Here is a 27,174-nt window from a genome sequence, read left to right on the forward strand (position 1 = left end):
ATTAAAAAACATCTCTAAGTGGTGTACAAAAAGTTGAGGCAAAAACAAAATATTACAAAAACACACATTAATTTTGTTACATTAATACAAAATTACACATGCACGCGCGCACACACACACACGCAAACACACTCATTTTCCTTCTGACACACCCTTCCCCTCAGCCTCTGGGTTCTCACCCAGGGTCCAAACAAACTCTCAGCAAACCCACAAAAGTCTCACAACGAGAAGAATTTCTGGGAACAGCAGATATCACCCTAGTCTCTCACTCTAGAGTTGCTTTTATGGGCAGGCCCAAGAAGGACAGTTTTTAACCCTCCTAGATTAGCATCAAATGATGGCACAGTTGATATGTGATTCCAAAGTACTGGCCTTTCATTTTGACCCTAAGAGCATAGTAGGAGAATGGATGTGATCAACGATAAATAACTTACGTGGATCCTCAGAGGCAACTAAGAGTGGCGAAAGAAGGCAGAAAACAAGGAGAGGCACCATGGTGTCATAAGGTAGGGCCAGGAACAATGCTGAGCTTGAATGCTTCTGGTGCCCAAATTTTTGTGTAGAGGGCATTTTATAGATACAGCTGCAATAACGTAACTGAGGCAGTTGCTCCAATGAAATGCAGTAATTGTGTAGTATAAATACCTGTAAAGCAACTGGGTGGAGATGCCCCTCTTACTGTGTTGCGCAATGCATACCTAGGGTGCAAAGACTTCCTGGAACAAACGGTGGATTATGACAATAAAATTTATGGCAAACATGATGCACGATGCAAACCTTTAGGTCCGTTTGACACACACATTACATATTATTTGACACACACCTCACATCTTCAAATATTTCAAGGGCTTTCAGATGGAAGATGGAGCAAGCTTCTTTTCTCCTGCGCCAAAGTGTAGGACTCAAACCAATGGCTTCAAGTTACAAGAAAGGAGATTTCGACTAAACATCAGGAAGAACTTTATGTCACTAAGAGCTGTTTGACAGTGGAATGGTCTCCCCTGGGAGATTGTGGACTCTCCTTCCTTGTAGATTTTAAAGCAGAGATTGGATGGTCATCTGTTATAGATGCTTTAGCTGAGATTCCTGCATTGCAGGGGGGTTGGATCCCTTCCAGCTCGACAGTTCTGTGATACAATACAGATAGCCGTCCAACCTCTGCTTTAAAACCTCCAATGAAGGGTTAGAGAATAGTCCTGTCATCTGAGAGCCCTTCCACTTGAGGACCGTGTTCTTTAAAGCAGGAAATTTACCCACCTTAGTGGGCAGATGCAGGATTTGGTGCATGAAAGGGGTAGCAAGATTTTAAAGCTGGCCCCAGTGTGGGATGGAGATGCTTTTCTATCCCAAGGGCCGCCTTATCTTCTGGGCAATCTGCCGAGGGCCACATGCCAGGTGTGGGTGGGGCACGAGAGAGGATTTTTTAGCTTTGTAGTGGAGGCTGGTTCATTCCCCTCTAGTGGCACACCCCTTCCTTTTTTCCACCTAGATGAGCAAGAGGCGTCAGAGCTCAAGGACACGTCCCACCCAGGAAAAGGTCTTGGGGTGCAAAGAAGTACTAGGGATGGGCGTGGCCGGGGGAGAGTTCTGAGGGCCAGAGAGGGAGACCTCAGGGGCCGCATTTATCCCCTGAGCCTGAAGTTCCCCAACTCCACCTCCAACAGGTGGAGGACCTTCCATTTGGGGCTTTGCTTCAGGGATGTCTTGGACTGGCACAGTCGAGAGAGGGCTGAACCAAAAGCCTGTGTCTGAGAGTTTCTCTCCTTTGACATTGAATTTATTGATGGCTTATCTCATCTCCAGTCAACTCCTTCTCCAGTCGCAGAGAGCTGAGCTGCAGTGGCTCCCTGGTCCATGCTGCTGCTGTTCAGTTGGCATGAATTAAGACCTTTCCTCTAGGTCCGTAGTCTGACTCGTAAACCAGAAGCACTTTGTTTACTGCTTGGCAATAAAAACCACTGGTGCTTCCCATATCACAGCTTCCTGGCTTTCTCGTGAATGATGGCAGGGTTGTAGCCTCTGGAAGGGTCAGCATCTGCGGTTGCCATCACTGGGTACCTGCTGAAGTCCACAGCCCAGCCATGGTCCCATGGCTAACCCCTGTGTCCCCTTAGCCCTCCTCTTCCTCCTGTTTGCTACTGCCTGTTTTTTCATCTTATCTCCCACCCTGCCTCCCTTTATCCTACGTTTTTCCTTTCTTGCTATGACCTTGCTCTTTACCTCATGGGCTGCTGTATTCAGGGCCGGGCAGGGATTTTTCCACTTGGCAAACTGGCGCCGGCCAACTGGCTTTCACCTAACTCAAAGCAATCATTAGGCATTGGGTAAGGCTTAGTCTTGGCTGGAGGGGAGGTTGTAGACTCTGCCTGCCCCACCTTGGTTAAGGCTATCCCGTTATAAAGGGATACACAAGGAGTTGCTTCTGTCTGATGCCCAGGCAGCGGCTAGGTCCATAGCACTCCTCTAATGGGGACCCCCTCAGGAATACCCCTATTTTATATAGGTCATAGCCCCCCCCCCCAGGTGTGGTTTACCCTTAGATGCACTCTCAGCAGATGGGCTGAGGGGGAAATAAATGACTTCACCCAATGCCAAACATTTCACATCTGTAATAGATAAAAGTTGTGGCCTATTTGAACCCAAACTATATGCTGCTGTCTTGTCTGGTAATTTATTATCTAGGGAGCAGCAAGGTCACGGGGCCTTGGCAGGCAAGTGTAAGGTTTTAGGGATTTTAGAGAAATATGGGGGAATGGAAGTTCATGCTGAAAATTAGTGCATTCCTCCCTGAAGGAAAAAAAATGAATACACTAATTACGAGTAAGAAAAACCACAACATTTTATTTGTAATTCTTGAGACCTTGGCACATAGGATTGTTACACAGGTGAGGATGCAAACACAGAGAAACTCAAGAAAGCGATAACATTTACAAAGGGGGACCCAGTTAGCTGGATGGCTGCAGAAGGGCCATAATAATCAGTTTGCCCATCAGTGCAAACTGCATACTCAGTCACAACGTAGAGTTTTCCTGCATAGGGCACAAGGTCATTTACATCCAAGGAACAAGCTCCCTCAGTTGCGCAGCCTTTGATGGAAAAGTTTTGTTCTGGTAAACCTGCAGAGAGAGAGAGGAGAGAAAAGACTCAAAACGAGAGGAAGAGCAAGTCCCCTTTCTTCCCTAGCTTGTTTTCCCCTGCATATGATGGGTTGTGTCAGAGTCTAATTGCAGCGAGGGCTTCACCCAGCTGAATCTGGTGTCTGCAGAGCCTCACAGCTCACAGGTTCCCCCAACGGCATACTATAAAGAGGGAAAGAAGTCAGGGAGGAGGCAGCAGCCAGAGGTGAAGAACAGATTTGGAAAGCAGATAGATTTAGAAAGCCAAGTGTGGGAGAAAAAGCAGGAATGGGCTTGGAGCTCTTTCTGGGTCACCGCTCAGCAGGGATGGCCCCTCTGTGGGATGTGAAACACAGAGCAGTCAAGTACAACGTCCCTAGAATGGACATAAAAAGGGGATGTCTGGACCAGCCAGTCAGAACTTCCTGTTTCCTCCTAGGCTGGGACAGACTTCCTCTACATGTGACCAGAGGTGGGCATGGCCTCACCTGTGCAGGTAACAAAAGCATAGGACTGGCCGCCATCTCTCTCTCTCTCTCTGACTACATTCATCAAAGAAGCAACATCTGCTTAGCCTAAGATGCTTTCCTGGCTTCCATCCAAGAGAAGACAAAGGGACTATCTCTTTATGGGATAGATTCCAGGTATATTACTTTTGTAACTTAAGTCTGCCTTCTGGGATCCATCTGTGAACAAAATGAGTGAGTAAACTCTTTTTATACTTTTATAGAAGACTGTGTCGTGTCTATTTCTTTTATGAGGGACTAAAGGGGAAATTACCAGGATACTTATTTTAGAGGCTTTAGCGAGCCTAAGCAAGTGCATCCGCTGAGCAAGTTTAAAAAGCAGAATGTTACTCTGCTAAATTGTAGAACTTGTTAACACAAGTTGGAAAGGATACAATCAAACAATATATCCTTTCCTGCATCCCTGAACATTCCCACAACCTCTCATTTCACCGCCTGAGGCAAAACGAGAAAACGTTGCCCCAGCCTCCCCTCCAAAATCTCGCTTACTGGGGTCGTGGGGCTGCAGCAGTGGAAAGAGAGCAGATTGTTCAACTTCTCTCTGAAGTGCCTTTAAACAACTCACCTGGGCCACTACCACCCGTGTTGCTTCCTTCCTCACTTCCTGCCTGCCATTCTGTCATCATGCTGCCTATGAGCGGTCATGCCAACTACAGCATGACGACAGCCTTACATTTATATGTATATAGGAAGAGGGAAAATGGGATAGGAAGCAAAAATAATAATAAAGGAGTGAAAATAAAAGGAAGGTGGGATCTAAAACTTAAAAGAAAAGAGTAATAGTCACTCTGAGGAGATTTCTGTGGGGGAAATGGCATGCACCAGCCCCTGGGAGCATTGTCTGTGGTGAAAAGTACTAGGTTGGGCAAAGTTTTGGGAAGCCTATTCCCTGTCTACACTTGCCTCCCATCCTTAATTTTGATTTGGGCATTCTTTCTGGAGAAGTTTCATCTCAGCCTTACTGTTTGGTAGTAGGAGGCAGAGTGGTGGTGATAAGTGTGCCCAGTGATCATAAAGCCAATTTGAGGGTGTGTAGTGAGGTAACATCCACTCCTTACTTTACTTTTAACACATGCATATGCCACTTTAAGAGTTGTACCTTCCCCCAAACAATCCTGAGGACGGTAGTTTGTTAAGCATATTTACCCCATAGAGCTACAGTGTCCAGCACTCTTAACAAACTACAGTTGCAAGGATTCATTGCGACTGTCAAAGTGGTAAAAGAGTTCTTGAAATGCAGGGAGTGAGTTTGACCTAAGTCTCACAGAGTCCTGTTGCCTTTTTCACAAGCTAAGGGCTGTGGATAAAATATTCCTCCCTGCCCCACCATCACCCACTTCCCAGGTTCATCCTACTTTCCACCTACGACCCAGGTGGAAAAAGGGAAAATTAAGGGTAAGGCAGAAGCCATCTTTAAGGGCTTTCAACAAAGCTCTTTGGAAAGGTCCCAGTAACAGCAGGGTGTGTGTGTGCGTGTGTGTGAAGAAATACCAGAGTATATCCCAACAAGGGAAATGCACTTTTCTTCGATTCCGGTGCATTCGACGCGCTCTTGGGCCTGGCAAGGGCCCCGGTTATAACTCTCACACCCTGGGCAAGTCAACCCGTTTTTGGTAGAACTCGCAGGAGTCACTGGAAAACAATCAGAGGAAGATCTCACGTGAGCGAGGGCAGCAAAAGGTAGCTCTGATTAAACGGACTCAGCCCATGGAGCTAAGCAAACATGGTAAGCCCCAAACTTAGGCACATTTAACATGTGCACTTTCAGCTTTACGAGCCTTGTAATAATAATAGTAGTAGTAGTAATAATAATAATAATAATAATAATAATAGGAGGAAAAAGAGACTCTGGCAATCCCACCTGCCACTGAACTCAATGTGTCCTGGCCATACACAATTTTGGCTTTAGCTGTGATTCCCCAGAACCTAAAGCTCACATAAATTGCACTAACTGCCAGAGGTGCTCCAGGGTGCCAGCTTGGGCTGGGCGATAAATTGTCCCCAACTGGTTTGAAGTCCGCATTGTGATATTGGTTTCATGATGTATCACGAATCATGATTCGTGTGCATTACGCAAAAATCTCAATGTGGGGAAAACTGAGAAGCCAGTTAATGCCTCTACATAGCTCCATCCTTATTTCAGATGTCAGGAAATATTGGTATGTTGCTAGTTTGGTGTAGTGGTTAGGAGCGGCAGACTCGTAATCTGGGGAACCGGGTTCGCGTCTGCACTCCTCCACATGCAGCTGCTGGGTGACCTTGGGCTAGTCACACTTCTCTGAAGTCTCTCAGCCCCACTCACCTCACAGAGTGTTTGTTGTGGGGGAGGAAGGGAAAGGAGAATGTTAGCCGCTTTGAGACTCCTTCGGGTAGTGAAAAGCGGGATATCAAATCCAAACTCTTCTTCTTCTTCTTCTTATGTTTAGCTGGTGATATATTGTGATGTTGAAGACCAGATATCGCACAGTCCTAATTCCAGGCAGGGGACATTCCCAAGTCCTTTCTGGAGATGCCAGGAATTGAACCAGGGACTTTCTGCAAGGAAAGTGCTCTACCACTGAACTAAGGACCTTTTCATGCATTGAGGTCTTCTGCTGAGACCCTTCTCCAAAGGCCTCCTTCACCAGACAAATGCTCTTCAGTGGTATGGGAGATGGTGTTCTCAGCAGAGGCACCAGTTGCAGAACACCCATCCCAACGAGATTTGCATTCTACCTCCCCTGCTATCTTTTTAGCATCAGGCAAATACAGTTTTTTTATTTACCCAGGCATTTTAACCAGTAGCAAATCCTAGCCTGCTTTCAAGGGGTCTGTTTGCTGCTTGATTTTAGTGGGGTGCTGCTGTGGTTCTTGAATTGTGGCATTAATTTTTGTTGTTACACAGCCCTGAAATCCCCCCCCAAAAGGATGGAAGGTGGTACACGACTCCTTTCTTTCCTGTGATGTGGGTTTGCCTTGTATTGGAATAATAAAGGAGTCAGCAAACCCATATTTACTGATGGGAGAAGCATAATAAAAGAAGGTATTATTTGGGAGTGCAGATCAGGAAGTTTAACTAGGAGAACAGAACCCATGGTAGCTTCATCAATGGCATATTGAGTACAAACAGGAAACTGTGCATCTTTCATTGTGTGACTATTTACAGATATATTTATATATTGGAAATATTTTAAATTAAATTCACAGATCAATTTTTGCATTCAAATAATATTTCCTTGCATTTATAATATAACAACAATCAAGACCATTATAATAAATTCCTTTCTTTGGCCAGAACTGGATGGTGGCACACGGGGGGGGGGGGGGGGGGTTGACGTCTTCTGAGAACTCCCTTAGGTCACTGGTTCAAGGTCACCCATTGCAGATTTGCATCCCTATTAGGGTTGCTTTATGAACCTGCCAACTCGAACCTCATGGCCCACCACTGTCCTCAAGAGGGAAGCTACCAAAGGCGCGTGCACACACACACACACACACACACACACACCGCCTTGAAACACTCCGCAAGCTCAATTAATACTCACTACTTAGAACCAGTTCTTCGTTGCATGCAGCAGTTCCACAACAGGCTATGTTGCTCCGGATTTGCCTGTCCGTGGATGTGCTCAGCGTGAAGGCTCCTGGTTTGCAGGCACTGCGGTTGATGCAGCTTTTGTACCTCCCAGTGGGGCTGACACCTCCGCCTGGAGAAAAAGAGGATGTGAATATTCCTCCTGAGCAGGGAAGAAATGTTGTGTTAATTGGATCAAAAGCCTATCAGCAGGGACTGCCTTCTCTGATCGGACCAATGGCACATGCAGCCCAGCACCCTGTTCTCAAGGGGCAAAACCTATGGGAAGCCTGAAAGCAGGCCTGAGCATAAGAGCACCCTCCCTTCCTGAGGTTTCCAGCAACTAGAATTCTGACAGAGGAGGTAGAACATACCCATCAGAGTCAGCAGCCGCCGAAAGGCTTTTTCCTTCACGAATCTGTCTGGAAGATTCAGGGCGGATAAAAGAAAGTACACCTTCACACAGCACATGGTTAAAACTATGGAACTCGCTCCCACAGAAGGCAATGATAGCCACCAAATGGGGTGGCTTTAAAAGAGGATTAGGCAAATCCATGGCCACTAGCCATAATAGCTATGCTCTGGCCAGGGCTGTCTTAAGCTTATCTGGCGCCGTGGTGCAAGGATCCCTCCGGTGCTCCCCACCCTCACCCCGTTTCCCTCCGGGCGGGCAGCAGCTGGAGGGCAGCTCCTCCTGCAGGACGGAGGCTCCAGGTGCGGCGCGGCATGGTGGAGGCGGGTGAGGGCGGCGCTGCCAGCGGGGCTGGAGGGCAGCTCCTCCGGCAGGGTGGAGGCTCGGGGCGGAGGCAGATGAGGGTGGTGAGCTGATGCCAGGAGGCGCCGTGTCCATCCTCCACCTCTTCCCTGGTGCCCTCCAGAACTTGGCGCCTCTATGGCTAAGACGCCCCTGGCTCTGGCTCCACAATCAGAGGCAGCAATGCTTCTTCTTCATCATCATCATCATCATTATCTTTTCATTAGTTTTTACTGAAGATTTTTTTGTGCCACAAAACCAATAAACAAGGAAAAATACATATAGCGCCTCCACTTTCCATTCAGAGAGTCTTTTTGGCATGAGACACTATTGCCACAGACACTGTGCAGTTGGAGGAAAAGAGAGGGGAGCGGGGGGAGGGGAGAGAGAGATGGGGGATAATAATGATCTTTCGTTCTATTGCAGTTGTCTGTGCAGGTTTTTTGTGTCAGCATCACACGGGCAGGTCCTTTATTTATAAATTTGTTCATTTTTATTGTCATTGCGAGAGATTAGGGGAGGGGGTCCAGAGCTTGAGTAGTTGTGTCTGGTTGGTTGCAGTGTGGTTTCTTTGTATGTATGTGTGCCGGGCAGGGGGGTTGTTGGGTCAGATTAGCCATATCAATGCATATGCTGTTGTGGGGCACAGGTCATTGCCTTGTTGTGCTGTATATGTGATACAGGGGAGCCACACCAGGGTGAAGGGGTCCTCCTTTGCTTGTCCCCATGCTCGTGTTGGTTAGCTTTCCTAGTAGGGTGAAATGCTTCTGAATACCAGTTGCAGGAAACCACAGGGGGGTGTTCTTGTGCTTTTTGCTGGTTTCCCATAGGAATTTGAACTAGATGGGCCATTGGCCTGATCCAGCAGGCTCTTCTTACGGCTTTAAGTCACCCAACCAACTCTGTGGCTGAGCAGGGATTTGAACTCATTCCTCCCTAGTGGAGAAGGACCAGAAGCCTACTCAGGGAGTGCCTACAACATTTGCCAACAATTGCACCCACCTAACGTGTTGAACGTCGATAGGGTAACACACACAAGCTGTATATACGGGCAATGCATCATCTTGCATGTGGCCTCTCCAAGATCACACTTTGCACACGATAAATTCCTAGCTTCTGGAAGCAGAAAGAAAAGACGGAAGATCGCTACAGAAGGGACTGTAGAGCTCCAACCTGGGGGCTTTGTCGTGGGTCAGCTGGGCAGTGGTCCTGGGTCCACAGAAGTCAGGAGGACCCACTTTGGTGGCAGGAGGGGGCGTGGAAACAGAGAGCCATATGCACATTACCCCTCTGTAGCTGAGACAGGTCAACTGCAGAGGAAAGCCTGATAGCAAAAGGAGGGGTGCACCTGGGGCCCCGTTTATGGTCTTTTTGCCCAAGAAGCTCCCCATCCCGTAGCCCGGATCTGCCTCTGTAAATAAGGTTTAATGAAGACCACTCACCATTAACAGGCAGCAGAAGAATGCAACAAGTAAGGCAGTAGAACAGGATTATTTTCATCATTCCTAGAGAAAGAACAGGCAAGTCCGGCGTGGAAAAACTGAGAGGCCTCAAAAACTGCAAGGTGATTATTTTGTTTAACGTACTGCAAAGGTAAACTCAGATATTATATATGTGTGTGTGTGTGTGTGTGTGTGTATGTAACATCAAGGTTAGCCAACGTAGTGCCCTCTGGATATTGCCGGAATACAGTTTGCATCATTCCTGGACATTGGCCATGTTGACCGGGGCTGGTGGGAATGAGGGTATGGCAAAAATATGGAGGGTACCATTTTGGCTGCCTCTGGCATACATGGTCAGCTAGCTGCTGGGAACCACAAGTCATGAGAGGGCTGTTGCACTCAGGCCCTGATTGTCGGCTTTCCATGGGCATCTGGCTAGTCACTTGTGAGAAGTGGAAGCTGCCCTAGATGGGTGTTTAGCCTGATCCACCTGGGCTGTTCCGAGATTCTGCGTGGGCAGCGTGGCTGGGCAGCGTGGCTGAAACCACATATTTCCTTAACCCTGTCCCAATCAATCACAATTCAGGCCCAACTTTGTCACTCCCCCCCCCCCACATCCCCAAGAAGTAAGGCTTCAAGAGTAAGTGGTTTTCCTTGTGTGTGTTTCCCAGCCATGTTTGTGAGAAGCCCCCACCCCAACAACAAAGAAGGAATCAGGGGGAATAAGATCAGGAGAGAAGCTTTTGTTTCTGACTTCCATCAGCCCCAGCCAACAGGGCCTATGGTCAGGGATGAAGGCAGTTGTAGTCAAACACATCACTTGTTCTTGAGTAATAATCACTCACCTGTAGTTTGATACAAAGGAGGGTGAGATGCCTCCACCCTCCCTAAACTCTTGATTCATCATCATTTCTTGGTAGCATGAATATTTATTTACTTATTGTTAAATTTGTTTCCTGCCCTTCATCTCAAGATCACAGGGTGCTTCACAACACAGAAAGGCAAAATGAGAACACAGTATACGTAACAAAACAAAAGCAAGCCAATAACCTGGCCAGCATCAGACGAGCCTGGCTGCTGGAGTAGACCCCCAAAAGCCATCTAATCAGCATTCAAAATGCATTTTGCAACTGGATATTGGCCCCTTTGCAACCAAGTGAAGATGCCCAGGTGCCAGGTATAAGGAGCCATTTGGCACCTAGGTTATACAACTGAGTTTCTAGCACTGCATCTAACCCAACAACCTCTTCCTCACATTGGCCAACCAGATGTCTATGGGAAGTGCACAAACAGAAACTGAGCATAACAGCCACCCTCCACTTTTGTCATTCACAGTAACTGGTACTCATTCATACTGCCTCCAAGACTGGGGGTAAAACACAGCCATCGTGGTGAGCAGCTGTTGACAGGTTTAGGCTCCATGAATTTGTCTAATCACCATACATTAAAGCACATCCTACCCCCCCCCCCACACACCCCAATCCTGGGAACTGCAGTTTACTCCACCCAGAGCTGCAATTCCTAGCACCCTTAAGAAACTACAGTTCCCAGGATTCTTGGGTCGTGCTTCAAATGTCTGGCGTGTATGCAACCCTAAGGAAGTTGGGATTTCCCCCCCTCTAAGGGTTTTTAATTGGTTTGCAGACTACCAATGAAGCCAGTGCTTCCCTGTGTTGCAATACACCAGCAGATTTAAAATTATACAGAAATTGTGTTGTGTGGGAGAGATTAAGAGGCAGCAGCTATTTGGAAAAGTCAGCCCCACCATATTAACAGAAGCCGGAGAAGGGAACTTGGAAAACAGCCTTCCGCAAATATATAAATGAGATTGATAAAAAGAATACAAATACTCACACTGACTACCAAAGGACCTTCTGTCTCTCTCTAGAAACTAGGCCTCTGGGAAATCACAAGCTCCTACCACCAGGCTGGCACGGCCTACAAGAAAAGTTATACCACCTTGAGGCACGGACAAAATGCATGTCCCTGATTGGCTTAAAACGGCAACATCTGAATGCAACACATAAGACAGGCTCCTCTTCTCTTGCCTCTTCAATGCCTGTTGTGGGGTTTCCTCTTTCAATTTACAATAGCACGTTTTTTAAAACTGCTATTTGGAACCATACCAGATTCGAAACAGGTTTTGGATATGCTATTATTGATATATATTGTTACAGATCTGGGGTTAACAGAGTTTGGGGCGGTGCACGGACACTCATAACCACTAGAAAACGTTAGAAATAATTAATGGTCAGATTTGGGTAATATTTGGAGTAGAGAAGGGAAGATGCCGGGCCAGGCCTCTCACGTGGAATAGAAGTAGCTAAGAATGACAAAAGGTGCTGGAAGCAAGTCAAGGAAAACTCATCCTCATCAGGGAAAGAGATTCTCTGCCTGTAGACAAAGAGGGGAGCTCCCAGAGGGACAAAGGTTTACGAGTTTCCTTTAAGAGTTTTATTGTGCAAACTATGTACAGTGCAGAGCTAATAAGTTCATGTCTGTATCAAGCGTCGTCAGAATCAGGGAATGGCCCCTTCCAGTTCTGACCCCAACAAAAGAGCTCTGGTATACGGAAACCCCGCCTCCCATCCTTTCGTTTCACCCCTCGATGCCTTTGGGGTGCCGGAAGCTGCGTGTCTCCTTCCTCGCCCCTTGAGTGAGAGGAGTGCAAGGTCTCTCCAGCATCCTCAGAGCCTTTCCCCTCCATACCATGAAAAGCCTGCCCCTCCCCACTGGAAGCCTTGCTGCTCCCTCTGCTGCCAGAGGAGGTGCTGGTGGTCAGGTGGGACCGGGGCTCTCTGTAGCATCCCGAGGGCCCTTCCACCACCTTGCGCTGCACCAGGGACAGTTCCCTGACAACACCACTTTAAGCAGTCATGGTTCTTCCCCCAAAGAATTCTGGGAACTGTGGTTTGTCAAGGGTGCTGAGAGTTGCTAGGAGACCCCCTCATAGAGGCCCAATTCTCAGAATGGTTTAACAATCAGTATCCTTTAACAGGAAAGCCTGCTAGTTATATCCCTGTGAGGGGGAATAAGAGTCTCCTGAAAACTCTCTACCACACCTGTTTAAAGTGGTATCACAGTGTGTGAATGTGGCCCAAAACACCTGAAGCAACTGATGGATGAGAGAAAGAACATTGCAGAGCCTAGAAGCAATAGTGGAAGATGCTATTTCTATGCTCTCCATCCATCTTAAATAGAAGAAGAAGAAGAAGAGAAGAAGAAGAAGAAGAAGAAGAAGAAGAAGAAGAAGAAGAAGAAGAAGAAGAAGAAGAAGTAGAAGTTTACTATTTATACCCCATCCATCTGGCTAGGTTTCCATCTGGGTGGCTTCCAACAAAATATTAAAAATATGATAAAACATCAAACATTAAAAACTTCCCTAAATAGGGCTGCCTTCAGATGTCTTCTAAAAGTCAGATACTGTAGTTGTTTATTTCCTTGACATCTGATGGGAGGGTGTTTCACAGGGCAGGCACCACTACTGAGAAGGCCCTCTGCTTGGTTCCCTGTAACCTCACTTCTCGCAGTGAGGGAACCACCAGAAGATCTTTGGAGCTGGACCTCAGTGTCCAGGCTGAGCAACGGGGGTGGAGATGCTCCTTCAGGTATACTGGGCCGAGGCCGTTTAGGGCTTTAAAGGTCAGCACCAACACTTTGAATTGTGCTTGGAAACGTACTGGGAGCCAATGTAGGACATTCAGGCCCGGTGTTATGTGGTCTCGGCGGCCACTCCCAGTCACCAGTCTAGCTGCCCCATTCTGGATTTCTTCCTTCGCATCTTCAGGGGTAAGTCACTGTGGACAGCTGGAGAAGTAATTTACAGCAGCAAGCATAACCCTGTGGCCCATTGCGTGCTTGAAAAACACCTGACTCTCCCAGCTAGTTTATGAATAACACGACATCTTGTTTTTACAAGCGGGTTGTATGTACATTACATACACTTTTTTAAAAAAAAACACCACACACTAATACAAGGCATTGAAAATAAGGAAGAATAGCAGTGTTTTATCTGGGGGTGTATGTGTAAGGGGATGAACACCCATTCACCTACAGAGAAGCATTCTGTTCTGGCTGCAAAGAGGTGGGGCGTGTTCCCTAACCCTGAATCCACACTACCGCAGACCTCCAAATATAGAAGCATCCTGAATCGTTTTAACTTTGCAGAGAGCTGATGCTCTGGTCTGAACTTTTTTATGATTAGAGGCGCCATTGAGGCTGCTTCCTGAATGTAGCAATTTTTGGGTTGGAAATCCAGGACTGTCCCTGGAATATAGGGACATTGGAGTGTCTGCAGTTGTTGGAGGATTTCAGCTCCCATCAGTCCTAGTCACCATGGCCAAGGATGATGGGAATTGTACTCCAGCAACATTGGGAGGGCCAAAGGCCCCCACCTCTGAGTTAGAGTTAAATCCCATTCAGTTCCATGGGACTTGCCCCCTAAGAAAGGGATGTTAGATTGCAGACTTAGCCATCTTTCCCGCTCCTTATTACCAGGCTTCAAATGGGATGATCAGACTTCCCAAACCAGCTCAGGGTGTGAATCTGCAATTCCCACGCTCTGTCTCCCACCTTCCAAATCCTATCTCTGAATAAGGAACAGGGGTGGGGGTGGGGTGGGTGGGAAGACCAGGACTTCTGGCATCTCTTGCCCCATTGTTCTTGAAAGCAAAGGCATGTGCACTCTAATGGCAGTGTAATGGTCATAGGACAGCTGGAAGAAGACCAAAATAGCAAAGGAGACTTTGGACTCATTTGGCGGCTTTCTGCAAACATTTGTTCATGGCAAACACTAGCACCTCTCATAAACAGCACCATCCTGACAGAAGAAAAGCTGTGAAAATTAGAACACAGCTAACCAGGGATAACCAGAGGTCACAGGCAACAGGAAGTTGCACACTCTTTTTAAGGACTGGGGATCTCCTACCTACACATCACATTATTTGAAAAGGAATAGTCATCATGATACATGATCAGCAAGAAATCACAAGCAAGGCCAGTTTTTGTCATTTGGATGGATGATACACCTCCCCCCCCAAAAAAAATACAGCCAAATGGCCCACTAGCAGACCACTGGCTAGGAATGAAGGGTGTGAGATTTATATGCTCGGTCAGACTATTTGCCCATCTAGTTGTCAGGAACCAGAGTCAGGAGTCGGTGAGCAATAAACACACCAGTGTCAGTGAAGTTAACTCTTTATTCAAAAAAACCAAAACAGCTCAGGCCTAGTGATGGCAGCAACTCTACCCAGTAGGCCTTGCGGGGACTGAAGGTCCCTAAACTTTCACACTTTCTAAAGCTCTTCCCCTGGTTCCAACAACCTGAGGCTCTTGTGTCTTGCCTCTCTTTGCTCCACCCTCTTCATTCTCCTTCATGTGAATGAAGGGGGACAGGAGATGGTCGCAGTAGGAGGGGGGGGACTCCCTGGATTCTTCAGCAGCCTGCCTCATCTTTGTCTCCTGCCCCCCCCCTCCTCTCCTGCCAGTCTCTTCCTGCTCACTAAACCCTGTTGCCTCTTCAGCTTCCGACACTTCCTCCTCCCAGTCTGCTCCATCTTCTCCCTGTGACCAGGCATCGTTGTCCCACTACCACTCCCTGGGCTCTGAGCCTTCTCCCCCTGGGGGTTCCCTAACTGGTGCCTCCCACTCCTCTGCCTCCAGCCAATCCAAGACTCCAGTCTCCTACTATCGCATACACCAGAGATTTGGTTTGGGCAACCAAAATGGTCAAAGACCTGGAAACGATGCCTTATGAGGAACGGCTTAGGGAGCTGGGTATGTTTAGCCTGGAGAAGAGAAGGTTAAGGGGTGATATGATAGCCATGTTCAAATATATCAAAGGATGTCATATAGAGGAGGGAAAAAGGTTGTTTTCTGCTGCTCCAGAGAAGCGGACACGGGGCAATGGATTCAAACTACAAGAAAGAAGATTCCACCTAAACATTAGGAAGAACTTCCTGACAGTAAGAGCTGTTCGACCGTGGAATTTGCTGCCAAGGAGTGTGGTGGAGTCTCCTTCTTTGGAGGTCTTTAAGCAGAGGCTTGACAGCCATCTGTCAGGAATGCTTAGATGGTGTTTCCTGCTTGGCAGGGGCTTGGACTGGATGGCCCTTGTGGTCTCTTCCAACTCTATGATGGGCCTCAGACCCAGCAAGCAGATGCAGACCACCAGCCCTTGCCATATAGCCCTTGGGACTCTCTCTAGACCCAGAATGACACCCCCTGATCTGGTTCTGATTTGCACACACCTCTTGATCATTTTTGCCTGGCTCAAATGCAGCCTCGAACTCTGCTAATGTCTCTTGCTTCCCAGGGTGGAGGATAGAGAGAGGCATGGGAGTGCATATGAAACAAGGCAACTGGGCACAGGTAAGGTTCAGTTGCTCCTCCCACATTTCCCTCTGGCCCTGCCCACCATCAACACGTGGCCCCCAAAAAATTGTCTGTAAGAGAATGTGGCCCTCAGGCTTAAAATGTTTCCCAGCCCCTAATTGGGCTGGGAAAGATCCCCACCTGAAAGCTATTGCCTATCAGAGTGGAAAACAACAGTGAGCTAGATGGGCCCAATGATCTGGCTTGGTATAAGGCAGCTAGGACCAGCTCAGGACATTTTGCTGCCTGAGGCAAAGGACAATATGATGTTCCTGTATTCAAAGCCCACCAGACTGCAATGGGAGAATGCCATTCCCTGAGGGTGGGCAACCTAGCTTGGGGGACAGGGCCATCCAGTCTCATTACGCCTAATAGTGTCTTCCCATGTTCCTTACATCAAACAAACATTGGTGTCTGTTAAGGGAGCACTTTCAGCTAGTCAGCTATCCAAAGCAAGATTCAGCTGTCAGAACAATTGGCTTCTGGTCATGGAATGGGGAAGGTTACAAGGTTACCAGGGCCAGGGCCTTTTCAGTGATGGCTCCGACCTGGTGGAATGCTCTGTCCCATGAGACTAGGGCCCTGCAGGACTTGATCTCCTTCCGCAGGGCCTGTAAGACAGAGCTATTGTGCTGGCCTTCAATTTAGCTTGATCCTCCATTCCTTTTCTCCTTCCCTTTTTCTATGAAGAAACCCTTCTGGGACCCCACATTTAAATTCTTCCCTGGTCTCCTTGCTGGCCCTAGCAGGACTAACTTGACCAGTTAGCCCTGGCGATGCCACATTTATGTTGTATTTTATGCTGTTTTAAAAGTTGTTTTTAATCAATGTTTTATATTTGTTGTTAGCCGCCCTGAGCCCGGTTTTTAAATCGGGAAGGGCGGGGTATAAATTAAAATTTATTATTATCAGGCGTGTACACTTGAACTCACGGCCTGTCGACCACACGTGTGCACTCAATGTGCAGCTCTGAGTGGAGTGGAACCTTTTGCACGGAGTCAGACCGTGCATCCATTTAAAATGTGAGTGTACCTTCAGCTCTTAGGCCCAATAAAGGCTATGCCACACCAGAAAGTAGGAAGAAAATGGTTTATTACAAAGAAGAGGCAGGGTATATACCTTGCTTTTCATGGCAAAGTTACAGATACGCAGGCAGCAAATAGTTGTTAAGCACACACCCACCCCTTCATTCTACAAAGTAAAGAAAACCTGGAGAGTGATCACAGCAACTTTCCACGGACTCATGCTAAGAGAAAGAACAATAAGGGAAGGGAGGGGTATACCTGATCTAGGGGCAAGCAGAGCATGAAGTCAGAGATTTGAGATCTGTGTCTTCTGCGAGAGTTAAGCTCTCCCCCTCAGAATCCTATGCCAGCAAGGAAACAGGATCTCTTTCCTGTTCTTTGGTCTGTGTGCATATAAATATTAGTGGGGGGACAACGGGGATGGCAAGGAAATGCATTGTATTAGGGAACAGTGCTTTGCAAAACATTTTTTTTCCATATTAACTGGGAAGAATTGCATACCAAAATTGATATATTAGAAATTTGCATTAAACTGCTGGTGAATTTTCACAAGGATTAAAAAACAACAACAACTAATGTGGAAATGTGGAATACTGAATTTAGGATTGGGAAAAAAACGAGACACAGGGGGAGGGGGGGAACCCTGATTCTGACAGTCACCCAAATAAAGTGGCACAGTATCTCCTGGTGATTATATGTATAATATAGCATCAGCAGTAAACAAAGGAAAGATTGCCATCTAGCGAGCTCCAGAAACCCTTGCACATGGCAAAACAAACTTCTGCAAAACTTACAAACAGGGTTGGGTAGCTACCCTTTTCTGTACCAAGGCTGCTATGGCTGATGTGTATAAAGAAGTCATTTTCCTTGTAGCTAAAACAGGGTATGCAATGAAATGTTGCAGTATGAAGTGCTACTATTTAGGATTACAAGAACTCCATTCCCTCCCCACGCTGAATTTCCCATTGCCCAACCCACACATTTAGCAAAACATGACTACCAAGCCTTCTCAGTATCCATTGTGCTATTTTGCGGGGTTCCCCTCCCCTTTGTGGCTACCCCCATGAAGATTTGTTGTACTTCTGCAAACCAAGATGTTTGATGCCCTGTGCACTGATGGTGCCATTGAGACTTCCGAAGCAACAACACACACAGGCTCAACATCAGGAGGAGAAGAAATGGTGGTGCTATAGGACAAGGGAGAGAAGTCCTCTTGCACACCTGCATTTAAAGCATTGGACACTAGTGCTGACCTAAGCTTGAAGCAGAATCACAACTTGCTGTGGAATTGATGAAAATGGGAGTTACGTTTTCACCAGGAGAATTTGCTCAGGTGTCCCCATCTAAGCTATTCAGCAGCAGGAAATCCCTGTAGCGTGGAATTTTCTGCTTTACTTTTTGGTAACTAAGAACACAAGCCTACTGGATCAGGCCAACGGTAAGCACTAAAACTATACATCTCAAATGTCAAACAGCAGTGTAAGGAGGTGCGTCTTCAGAATTTGATGGAAATCATATGAAGGAGCCAGATGAATGTCTGCAGGGAGGGAGTTCCACAATTTAAGGGATGCCACAGAGAAGGCCCTTTCCTGGGCACACCCCCCCTCCTGAAGCTTTCAGAGCAGTCAAGCTACCAAGAGGGCCTCCTCTGCAAATCTCACCACCCGAGGGGGTCTGTGGAGAAGGACGTGATCTCTCAGATGTTCAGTGTGTGTTGCACACTGCCTCTTTGTTTGCTTCACAAGGGTCTCCTTGACCCAAAGGATACAATGAACAAATCACAAAGGCAGCATATGCAGAAAAATAGAAAAAAAATTTATTGGTTAGAAATACCCTTTACATTGTATAAACATAGATGGTATAGAAATATATTTTCCTTGCAGGTCAAACTAATAAGTGATCGCCCTGCGTTACGACTCAGATACGGAGACTGCTAACTTGAAAATCAATTATTACTTTCAAAAAGCACATGAGATGGTCAATACAATTTGATAGCTGGTATGCTACAATAATGGTTCACAATCTACTGAGCAGTGTAACATTGGAGGGAGACTGCGCTGCCTGCACCTATGATCAAGATGCACCAGAACTCGCACTCACACACAACTTTGTTTAATACAAGATGACTCTTATGAAGAATAAATCTGCTCAAAGACGATGCAGTCCCAGGTCTGCAATGTTAGAACTGGTCACTTCTGAAGTTAAGGTAACAAGCCGAGTGGTGTTACAGAAAGTGCACCTGAAGTTTGCATTTGCAAAGTGATTCCCACAGGAGAGGCAGTTTGCGCCATTTAAAGGGCTTCTTCTCCTTCCAGCTTCACACAATCAAAACCTTGTGCTTTGGCGGAGTCACCGCACAATCTTCACATTCCTGGCTCCAATCCATCGTGTTGTGGTCCGCCTCCCACTAGATTCCTTTCTGTTAAATGCATTTAAAGCCAAGTCAGAAGCAAATGCAGTCTCTGTAAGTTATGATCTCTACCAGCCTTCCCAGATGTAGCCACTTGAGAAGGAAAGATCCTGCAAAGAAAGGGAGACAGAGATGGTACTTCTCTGCATCCCATCCTGCAATCACAGTCAACTGGAAAGCTGTCTAACCAGTTTGGTACCCTGTCCGCAGTTACGGCTGAACTAGGATTGGTCATTGTCATGTGGCGTGCCCTTCAGATTGTTGTGTTTCCTGTTGCAAATAGCTGGTGAGCCATATCAAGGCCATGGCATGGGTGGAAAACGACTTTCATCCGTGGACCTGATCAGAATTGCACCCATGTGTACCATGCTTGTGATTCGCAATGGAAGGAAAGGTCCCATTGCTACTACATCCAGTCTGACCTTCTGTCGATTCTCTCTATATAATGCTTCTAAATCTGCATGGTTCTACTGTCCTGGCTACAGGAGGATAACAAAGTGATTGCACTCACGTCAGTGATTTGGGTCAGAAATGTTTCCACTTCATCAGTGCATTAGCAACAGTGGATGCCCACTGCAAATATGGCATTAGGGAAGCCTGACTTCTAATCAATGTTTTTAGCTTTATTTATGAAACACAAATAAAAGCAAGTGTGCTAAATTCAACGACTCGAGGGGCTCAGGAAATTTTCCAAGGCCAACTGAATTAATTTGCAATGGGATTTCTTTTGGCAATTTATTATTTTCCACAAAAAGTTGTATCACTGGATGTTGTATGTAGGATTCTGATAACAGTAACCCACCATAACTAGTAGAACTGCAGAGGATGTTTCCAGTTAGCATAGCACCATTCTTGGAAGGCAGTTATATCAGCAGGTGCATCAGGGTTTTTGGGTGGAACTGCCAACGTGAAGTCCATCCCACAAATACTTTTAACTGTATTTTCCTGGGTTAGCTAGACCTAAGTGACTAAGAAGCAGGACTAGTAGAGGGGGAGGCACCTACTGTATGATCCCCAAGCACTTTGAAGGAGCTCTCTTGCTCCACCTTCAATCAAAAATAAATCCAGGTTCTGGAGGGTAGCAGAGGGAGCCCTGAGCCTCATCCTCCAAACCAAAGGCCCGTCCTAGGACCCTCTGGGCATCTTGTGCAAAGCTATCAAGGGCGGTGTGCAGCAGGTAATAGGCACCCACAAAAGAGATGGCCCCAGCTACCATGTTGTCAAAAAGAGGCACCTTGTTCTTCACCACCCGAGCAGCCACTTGGCCGTACAAGGCGGCTTGGCTTAGGACGGCATGCACGGCATTCTCCGAAAGATCCTTCCCCAATGCCGAGCACACCTGACTGGTCAGCTCATGGCGGGGCTTGGAGGCCACGAGGGCCAAGACCCCCAGGGACTCGTCATCCAGGCCGAAACTCTTGCGGTAGGAGTGGAGGGTTTTCATGAGCATGGGGATGTTGAGGTGGAGGTTCTGGCCAGGCAAGGCTGAGACTGCGCAGGCCAGCAACGCCTTCTTCCAGATGTGCTTGCGCAGCGACGCCTTCTTCTTCTCCACAGCTGCTGCCGTGACGCAAGGGAAGGAGAGCAGCAAGACGTGTCTCTTGTGGCCTTCGAGCTCCTCGGCCAGAGTGTCTTGCAAGCGCTGGAAGTCAAATCGGTGCAGCTCGAAGCTGGAGACCAGGAAGACCTTGGGGGAATCCAGGCCTTCCTTCTGCAGCTGGCGGAGACAGTCGGCCTCTATCTCCCGCAGCACCTGAGCCTCCTCAAAACGGGTTGGCCTTCGTCGCTGTGAAGCCTTCAGGTCCTGGTCCACCTTGGAGCGGACGAAGTAGAAACGCTTGCCCATGGAGCCCACAGCACGGGCCAGCCTGACGTGGTTCTCCCGGAACCGCTCCGAGGCGATGATGATGAAGAAATCGTACCTCTCGAGACCCACCTGCTCCAGGTAGCGCTCCGCTTGGAAGCACGGGGTGCCGATGCCCGGCAGGTCCCACAGGAGGACGCTGGGCAGGCGAGGGTGAGAGTACGATGTGGGTATGGCTGTGGTTTCGATTACGCCAGTAGCAGCAGCACGGGGGTCTCCGTCGCTAAGCCCCAGAAGCGCGTTGATGAAGGTGGATTTGCCGGCGCCGGATTCACCTGTCACAGCAATCTCTAGCTTGGTGGTCTCCAGGGAATCCAGGAGTGACTGGACCTGGCTGGACACCTCCAAGACCACACGGGATTGGATCACAGAACCCATCTCTCTGAGGTCCATCTCCTGGATTTCCATGGTGTCTTTGTGGTGGAGGCTCTGGTAGGAGCACAAGGGGGAAAGAAGAGAATCAGGGTTTTTGCTGTTCCAAGTCTGCTAGGTTTTTTGTTTTCTCCTCCTGAATGCCACTGTCTAAACCGCTAATCCTTGGGGCCCTTCCAAAATGAGTAAGGGGAGGAAATCAGGGTTTTCGGCTTTCAAATGCCAAAGAGGACTGAGCTCCTGTTCCTTCAATTAGTTGTGCGGAAGAGGGAATGTTGGTTGGGGGCATTTGTCACCCCAGAGTAAGAAAAACTGCACTTGGCAAAATTCCCTCCACACAACTCAACTCGGCTCATGAGGCTGGTGCACCCTTTTCAAGCTTACTGTGATTGGGATGCTAGACGGGACAGATCTTAGGCCTGATCCACCAGGGCTTTCCTTACATCTTCCATGGCCACCCAATGTGGAAATGGTGAATGGCACCTTCACACTTTTCAGGCAAGGCTGCAAAGCATGAATATGCTGTCACGGGGAAGGATGCCAGCTATTTTTTTTTAATTACGCCCAATACATTTCATACAAAACACCCCCGGCTACATCTCCTCCTAAACCCTCCTTTGCACTCTTCCTTGAGTATTTATGCCTGGTTGGAATGTGTTCTTGAACTCTGATCATGTCTCTTGCTTGGATGGAGAACACAGCAGGGTTCACGAGTGGATGTGGAAATTAGCCTTTTCCACAATATTTAAAATTTACATTAATTGTTCTGCTAATTTTTCACTCTGGCCACACCCACCACTATCATGTGGCCCTCAGCAGTTTGCCCAGAAGGCAATGTGGCCCTCAGCCCAACCCTGACTTCTCTCTTTCTTTTCCTTGCCATTGATTCTGTCCCACTTTTCCTTCCTGACAACTATCTAAATGAGTATTTAAAGGCATAGGAGCTTTACTCTAGCCATTTTCAACATACCACTTAATATAAACACGTGCATCCCTCCAAATCAGGAAAAGAATCAGAAGTAGACTATTTTGTTTTATTGTTGTTGTTGCTGCTGCTGCTGCTGCTGATACTACTAAGCTCTTCCATTCAAAGAGAGCATTCCAAGCACTGCACGTGCTTAAAACTACAGAATACCGTATATACGTGAGTATAAGCCGACGCAAATATAAGCCGAGGCACCTAATTTGACCACAAAAAACTGGGAAAACTTATTGACTTAAGCATAAGCCGAGGGTGGGAAATGCAGCAGCTACTGGTAAATTTCAAAAATAAAAATAAATACCAATAAAAGGCTTGGAAAGAAAGGGTCTCTTACAGGGAGGGCTCAGGGGGTAAGGGGGCATATTGTGGGTACATTTCAGGGGGCAAGGGGAATATTTTGGGAAGGTTTTGGGGGGAGGGGGCAGATTCTAGGATGGATTAAGGGGTGTGTGGGGCATATTTAGGAAGGGCATCAGGGGCAAGGGGGCATATTCTGGGAAAGTTTCAGAGTGGGCAGTTTCTAGGGTGGGCAGAGCTGGGATGGGCAGGGGTTAAGAAGGAAGGGTTGGAAAGAAAGGGTCTCTTTACAGGGAGGGCTCAGGGGGAGGGGGCATATTCAGGGAGGAATTAAGGGGGGAGATTCTGGACTGGATTAAGGGGGGAAGGGGGCAGATTCTGGGAAGGTTTCAGGGTGGGTGGGGCATATTTAGGGAGGGCATGAGAGGCAAGGGGGCATATTCTGGGAAAGTTTCAGGGTGGGCAGTTTCTAGGGTGGGCAGAGCTGGGATGGGGGCAGTTTCTAGGGAGGGCAGAGCTGGGATGGGCAGGGGTTAAGAGGGAAGGCTTGGAAAGAAAGGGTCTCTTTACAGGGAGGGCTCAGGGGGAGGGGGCATATTTAGGCAGGAATTAAGGGGGAGATTCTGGAATGGATTAAGGGGGAAGGGGGCAGATTCTGGGAAGGTTTCAGGGGTGGGTGGGGCATATTTAGGGAGGGCATCAGGGGCAAGGGGGCATATTCTGGGAAAATTTCAGGGTGGGTAGTTTCTAGGGTGGGCAGAGCTGGGATGGGGGAAGGGGTTAAGAGGGAAGGCTTGGAAAGAAAGTGTTTCTTTACAGGGAGGGCTCAGGGGGAGGGGGCATATTCAGGGAGGAATTAAGGGGGCAGATTCTGGGAAGGAATAAGGGGTTGATAGTTTCAGGGTGGGCAGTTTCTATGGCGGACTGAGCTGGGATGGGATGGGGGCAAAAGCAACAGGCTCTCTGGGACTGAGCCGGCTCGCGCGCCTGCTCGATACTCGTCCTCCTCCTGCTCCCGCTGCCCCCATCGCTACCTCTGTTCCCCTTCGGGGAGAAGGGACGGGAGGAGGAGGAAGAGGCGATCCTCGCACAGAGCAGTGACTGCTCTGTGCAAGGCATCGGAGAGGAAAAAAAACATCGAGGAGCACTTTCTCCCCGCTTTCCCCTCCCCGATGCGTTGCGCAGAGCAGGCACAGGATCATAGAGTCTCAGCGCAGTTGCTACAGTGGGCAGAGCTGGGATGGGCAGGGGTTAAGAGGGAGGGCTTGGAAAGAAAGTGTTTCTTTACAGGGAGGGCTCGGGGAGGGGGCATATTCAGGGAGGAATTAAGGGGGCAGATTCTGGGAAGGTTTCAGGGGTGGATAGTTTCAGGGTGGGCAGTTTCTATGGCGGACTGAGCTGGGATGGGATGGGGGCAAAAGCAACAGGCTCTCTGGGACTGAGCCGGCTCGCGCGCCTGCTCGATGCTCGTCCTCCTCCTGCTCCCGCTGCCACCGTCGCTACCTCTGTTCCTCTTCGTGGAGAAGGGACGGGAGGAGGAGGAAGAGGCGATCTGTGCAAGGCATCGGAAAGGAAAAAGCATTGAGGAGCACTTTCTCCCTGTTTTTCCCTCCCCAATGCCTTGCGCAGAGCAGGCACAGGATCAGAGAGTCTCAGCGCAGCGGTTCTCCAATCCCTCGGTGCTGTGCGTGCTCTGCGCAAGGCATGGGGAGAGAAAAGCGGCCAGGAACGCTTTCTCCCCACTTTTCCCTCCCCGCAGGACGAGGGATCAGAGAGCAGTCACAGATGCGGGATCGGCAGGGCAGGGGAGACAAGCAGCAAGAAAGGATCCCTTTCTTGCCGCTTGTCCCTCTGCAGCCGCCCGCTTCACCCGAGTATAAGCCGAGGGCGGCTTTTTCAGCCCAAAAAATGGGCTGAAAAAGTCGGCTTATACACAGGTATATACGGTAATTAGAGGAAATCAATTAAATTAGAAAAATGCTACAAAATAGCCACCAGTAATAAGAACAGCCTGCTGGATCAGGCCAAAGTCCCATCTGGTCCATCACCCTGTTCTCACAGTGGCCAGCCAGGTTATGTTTTTATATTGTAATTTTATCTTCTGAGTATAGGGCAGTATACAAATTTAATTAATTAATTAATAATAGGCAGAGCCTAGCTATTATGGCTAGTAGCCACTGATAGCCTCCTCATCCATGAATTTCTCTAATCCTTTTTTAAAGCCATCCAAGTTAATGGACATCACTGCCTCCGAAAGAAGCGAGTTCCAAAGCAGAACCTGCATGCAACAGCAATCTCTCCACTAGTGATTCCCAACAGCAGATGACTAAGCACGCAAATGTAGCTTTGACTTAACATGAAAGATTCCTTAGGCACCCACAAATGCGGAACTGAGCCCAATGTCTCAACTCACCCAATCCAACGAGTTGTTCGCAAACCAAAAGAGAAACAAGCTGCTGGCTTTCCCTTCTCTAACCACTAGAGCCCACCCTTCCCATATTCTGAAGGGTGGCCAACCCAGTGACTGTCTGCTGTAGCAAAAAAAACAAGAGCCTTGTGACACCCGGAAGTCGGCCACGGTTCGTTGTGGGAAAAGCTTGAGGATTCGAGGCCAGCTGGTCGGATGCTCGGGAAAGCTCCTACTGCAATCAATCTGCAGGCCTTCAAGGTGTCACCAGACTCTTCGCTTCCTTGAGTTTTCACCAAAGCGCAGCGCTTTTTTTGCAGGCGGGCGGATGGATGTGTGCGCTCCTTCACGCTAACTTTGAGCCCTCCTCTATACTCACAGAATTAATTTCCACAAATCAATTCCCTAAGGCGAAGCAGCAAGCAAGCGAGCAGCAGACGCGGCAAACCGGAGGGGATCCTCCCGATCGTCTGTAGGAGGAAAGGAAAGGAAAACAGAAACCATCACATGGGAAGAGGCGGAGCTGCCGGTGCAAGAAACGCGCTGGTTGGGACTGACAAAACAGCAGGCTATTTAAATAAGAAGAAAAGCCGGGCTGAGTGGCTGCTGCAATTAATTCGCGCCTGGGTGACCCAGATGCACCAGCCTGAGTCACATCACAAAGCAGCCACTGCCTGGGGGTCCGGGAAGCGTTGCGCGCAGAAAAGGTGATCCCAGGAACGGCCGGCGCACTGGAGAGGGGCCTTCTGTGAATTTTTGCAAGCTGTCGAGAAGGGGGAGATGGATGGAAAAGGGAAGAGGTGAAGCTGATTTTTTAAAAACGATCCACATTGGAAAATTATTATATTAACTAATGCATACTGATGGCAAAATGACTAGAATTAAAGGCATCACAGACCTCCAAAAAGTGAAATGAAATGTAGGTGGTCGGGGTTCCTCTGGGGAATTAAAAGGGAATTTCGTCATGCAATTTCTCTCTGCCCATTTCACCCCTCCTGACTGTAGTAGTGCCATTTTCCACACACTCTGTTGTCATACCAATTCCTTGAACCTATTTGTCGATAACTTCCACAATTACATAATTTCCAAGGTGCTGGGGGGGGGGGGAAGGGATTTTTGCAATTTCAGTGGCTAGAAACATTTTTTCAACTCGGGATTTATTTGTTTATTTAAGATTTCTGCACTTTAAAAGCCTTTCAGGTCCCTGTGACAAAGCACAACAGTGGCTCTGGCATTTCCCTCACCACCTACCTGACCCAGAATGCCTGGCTTCGGCCCTTAGCCCATTTACACCTGCCAGGTGAGGCAACAAGGAGGTGGCAGGTGCAGATAGATGGGAGCTGAGAGTGGTTCTCAAGCAATGCCTGCACAGTGAGTGAGTGGCAGGCAGGGACAGACCAGTGAGGGAGCCTTCTGAGCACAGGGGTGCTTAACCTGGATAGCTGTCTGCTGGTCACTACATTGTTTTTATCTCCACTTCCCATTCAGAACAGAAAAGGGGGAGTTATTAACAATTGTTTATACTGTCTACTTGGGTCCTGCTGTCTGGATTTGGTTCCTTTGATGAGTTGTGAAAACCAGCTTTTTCCAATAATTGATATAGGTACAAATACACAACACCACTTGCACTTCTACAGAGCAACAGATCTACTGTCTTACGTCATCTCCCCAGAGGATGATTCTATAATTTAATTTAATTCAGCTCAGTTCTCTCCCTTCCAGTCCCCCCCCCCCATGAATTCCTGTCATTCATTCCCACACACTTCACATAAACTGGGCAGAGGTGGGTGATGTGTTCCCTCCCAGCCCTGATAACTCTCTGATTCAGAATACTCCCGAACGCTCTCCAGTAATCTCCCAACCATTAGCTCCCATTCAGAAACATCCACGACATCATTCTTTTGTCCAAACTGCTGACTCTGAGAGCAAGCACAGCTGAAGCAAGATCTTTGAGATAGCAACCCTACATCATCATCCATGTGGGACCTGCAAAAAAAAAGTTGCAGTGAATTTCTGCCTTCTAATACAATTACTCTTGCCAAAGCAAGAGTATACG

At 48.0% G+C, this 27,174-nt stretch overlaps 2 protein-coding genes across 3 annotated transcripts; both read right to left on the reverse strand.

The window, feature by feature from the left end:
• Nucleotides 1–2,821: 2,821 nt before the first annotated feature.
• On the reverse strand, nucleotides 2,822–9,450 carry LOC117052030 (phospholipase A2 inhibitor and Ly6/PLAUR domain-containing protein-like). Its single transcript, XM_033158756.1, has 4 exons — nucleotides 9,390–9,450; nucleotides 7,168–7,326; nucleotides 5,135–5,275; nucleotides 2,822–3,116 (listed from the first exon to the last, which is right to left on the reverse strand). The coding sequence occupies exons 1-4, from the start codon at nucleotides 9,448–9,450 to the stop codon at nucleotides 2,878–2,880; spliced, it is 600 nt and encodes a 199-aa protein (XP_033014647.1). The 3' UTR covers nucleotides 2,822–2,877.
• Nucleotides 9,451–19,919: 10,469 nt separating this feature from the next.
• On the reverse strand, nucleotides 19,920–25,575 carry LOC117051647 (interferon-inducible GTPase 5-like). Of its 2 annotated transcripts, none has more exons than XM_033158221.1 (2): nucleotides 25,498–25,575; nucleotides 19,920–21,489 (listed from the first exon to the last, which is right to left on the reverse strand). In XM_033158221.1, the coding sequence occupies exon 2, from the start codon at nucleotides 21,466–21,468 to the stop codon at nucleotides 20,245–20,247; it is 1,224 nt and encodes a 407-aa protein (XP_033014112.1). In that variant the 5' UTR covers nucleotides 21,469–21,489; nucleotides 25,498–25,575; the 3' UTR covers nucleotides 19,920–20,244. The 2 variants fall into 2 exon arrangements, with proteins under 2 accessions (XP_033014112.1, XP_033014114.1); XM_033158223.1 differs by lacking the exon at nucleotides 25,498–25,575 and adding an exon at nucleotides 25,125–25,270.
• Between the last annotated feature and the right edge of the window lie 1,599 nt (nucleotides 25,576–27,174).

The sequence above is a fragment of the Lacerta agilis genome, chromosome 8 (genome assembly GCF_009819535.1).
Source record: "Lacerta agilis isolate rLacAgi1 chromosome 8, rLacAgi1.pri, whole genome shotgun sequence".
Lineage (NCBI taxonomy): Eukaryota > Metazoa > Chordata > Lepidosauria > Squamata > Lacertidae > Lacerta > Lacerta agilis.

Bases quoted from the DNA above. Each gene is read 5' to 3' on its own strand.
- LOC117052030 (XM_033158756.1), bottom strand. From the start codon at position 9,450: ATGATGAAAATAATCCTGTTCTACTGCCTTACTTGTTGCATTCTTCTG. The intron at 7,327-9,389 runs GTGAGTGGTCTT...CTTTTTCTCCAG, and splicing joins TCTTCTGCTGCCTGTTAATG to GCGGAGGTGTCAGCCCCACT. The intron at 5,276-7,167 runs GTGAGTATTAAT...ATTGTTTTCCAG, and splicing joins CGAAGAACTGGTTCTAAGTA to TGACTCCTGCGAGTTCTACC.
- LOC117051647 (XM_033158221.1), bottom strand. From the start codon at position 21,468: ATGGAAATCCAGGAGATGGACCTCAGAGAGATGGGTTCTGTGATCCAA.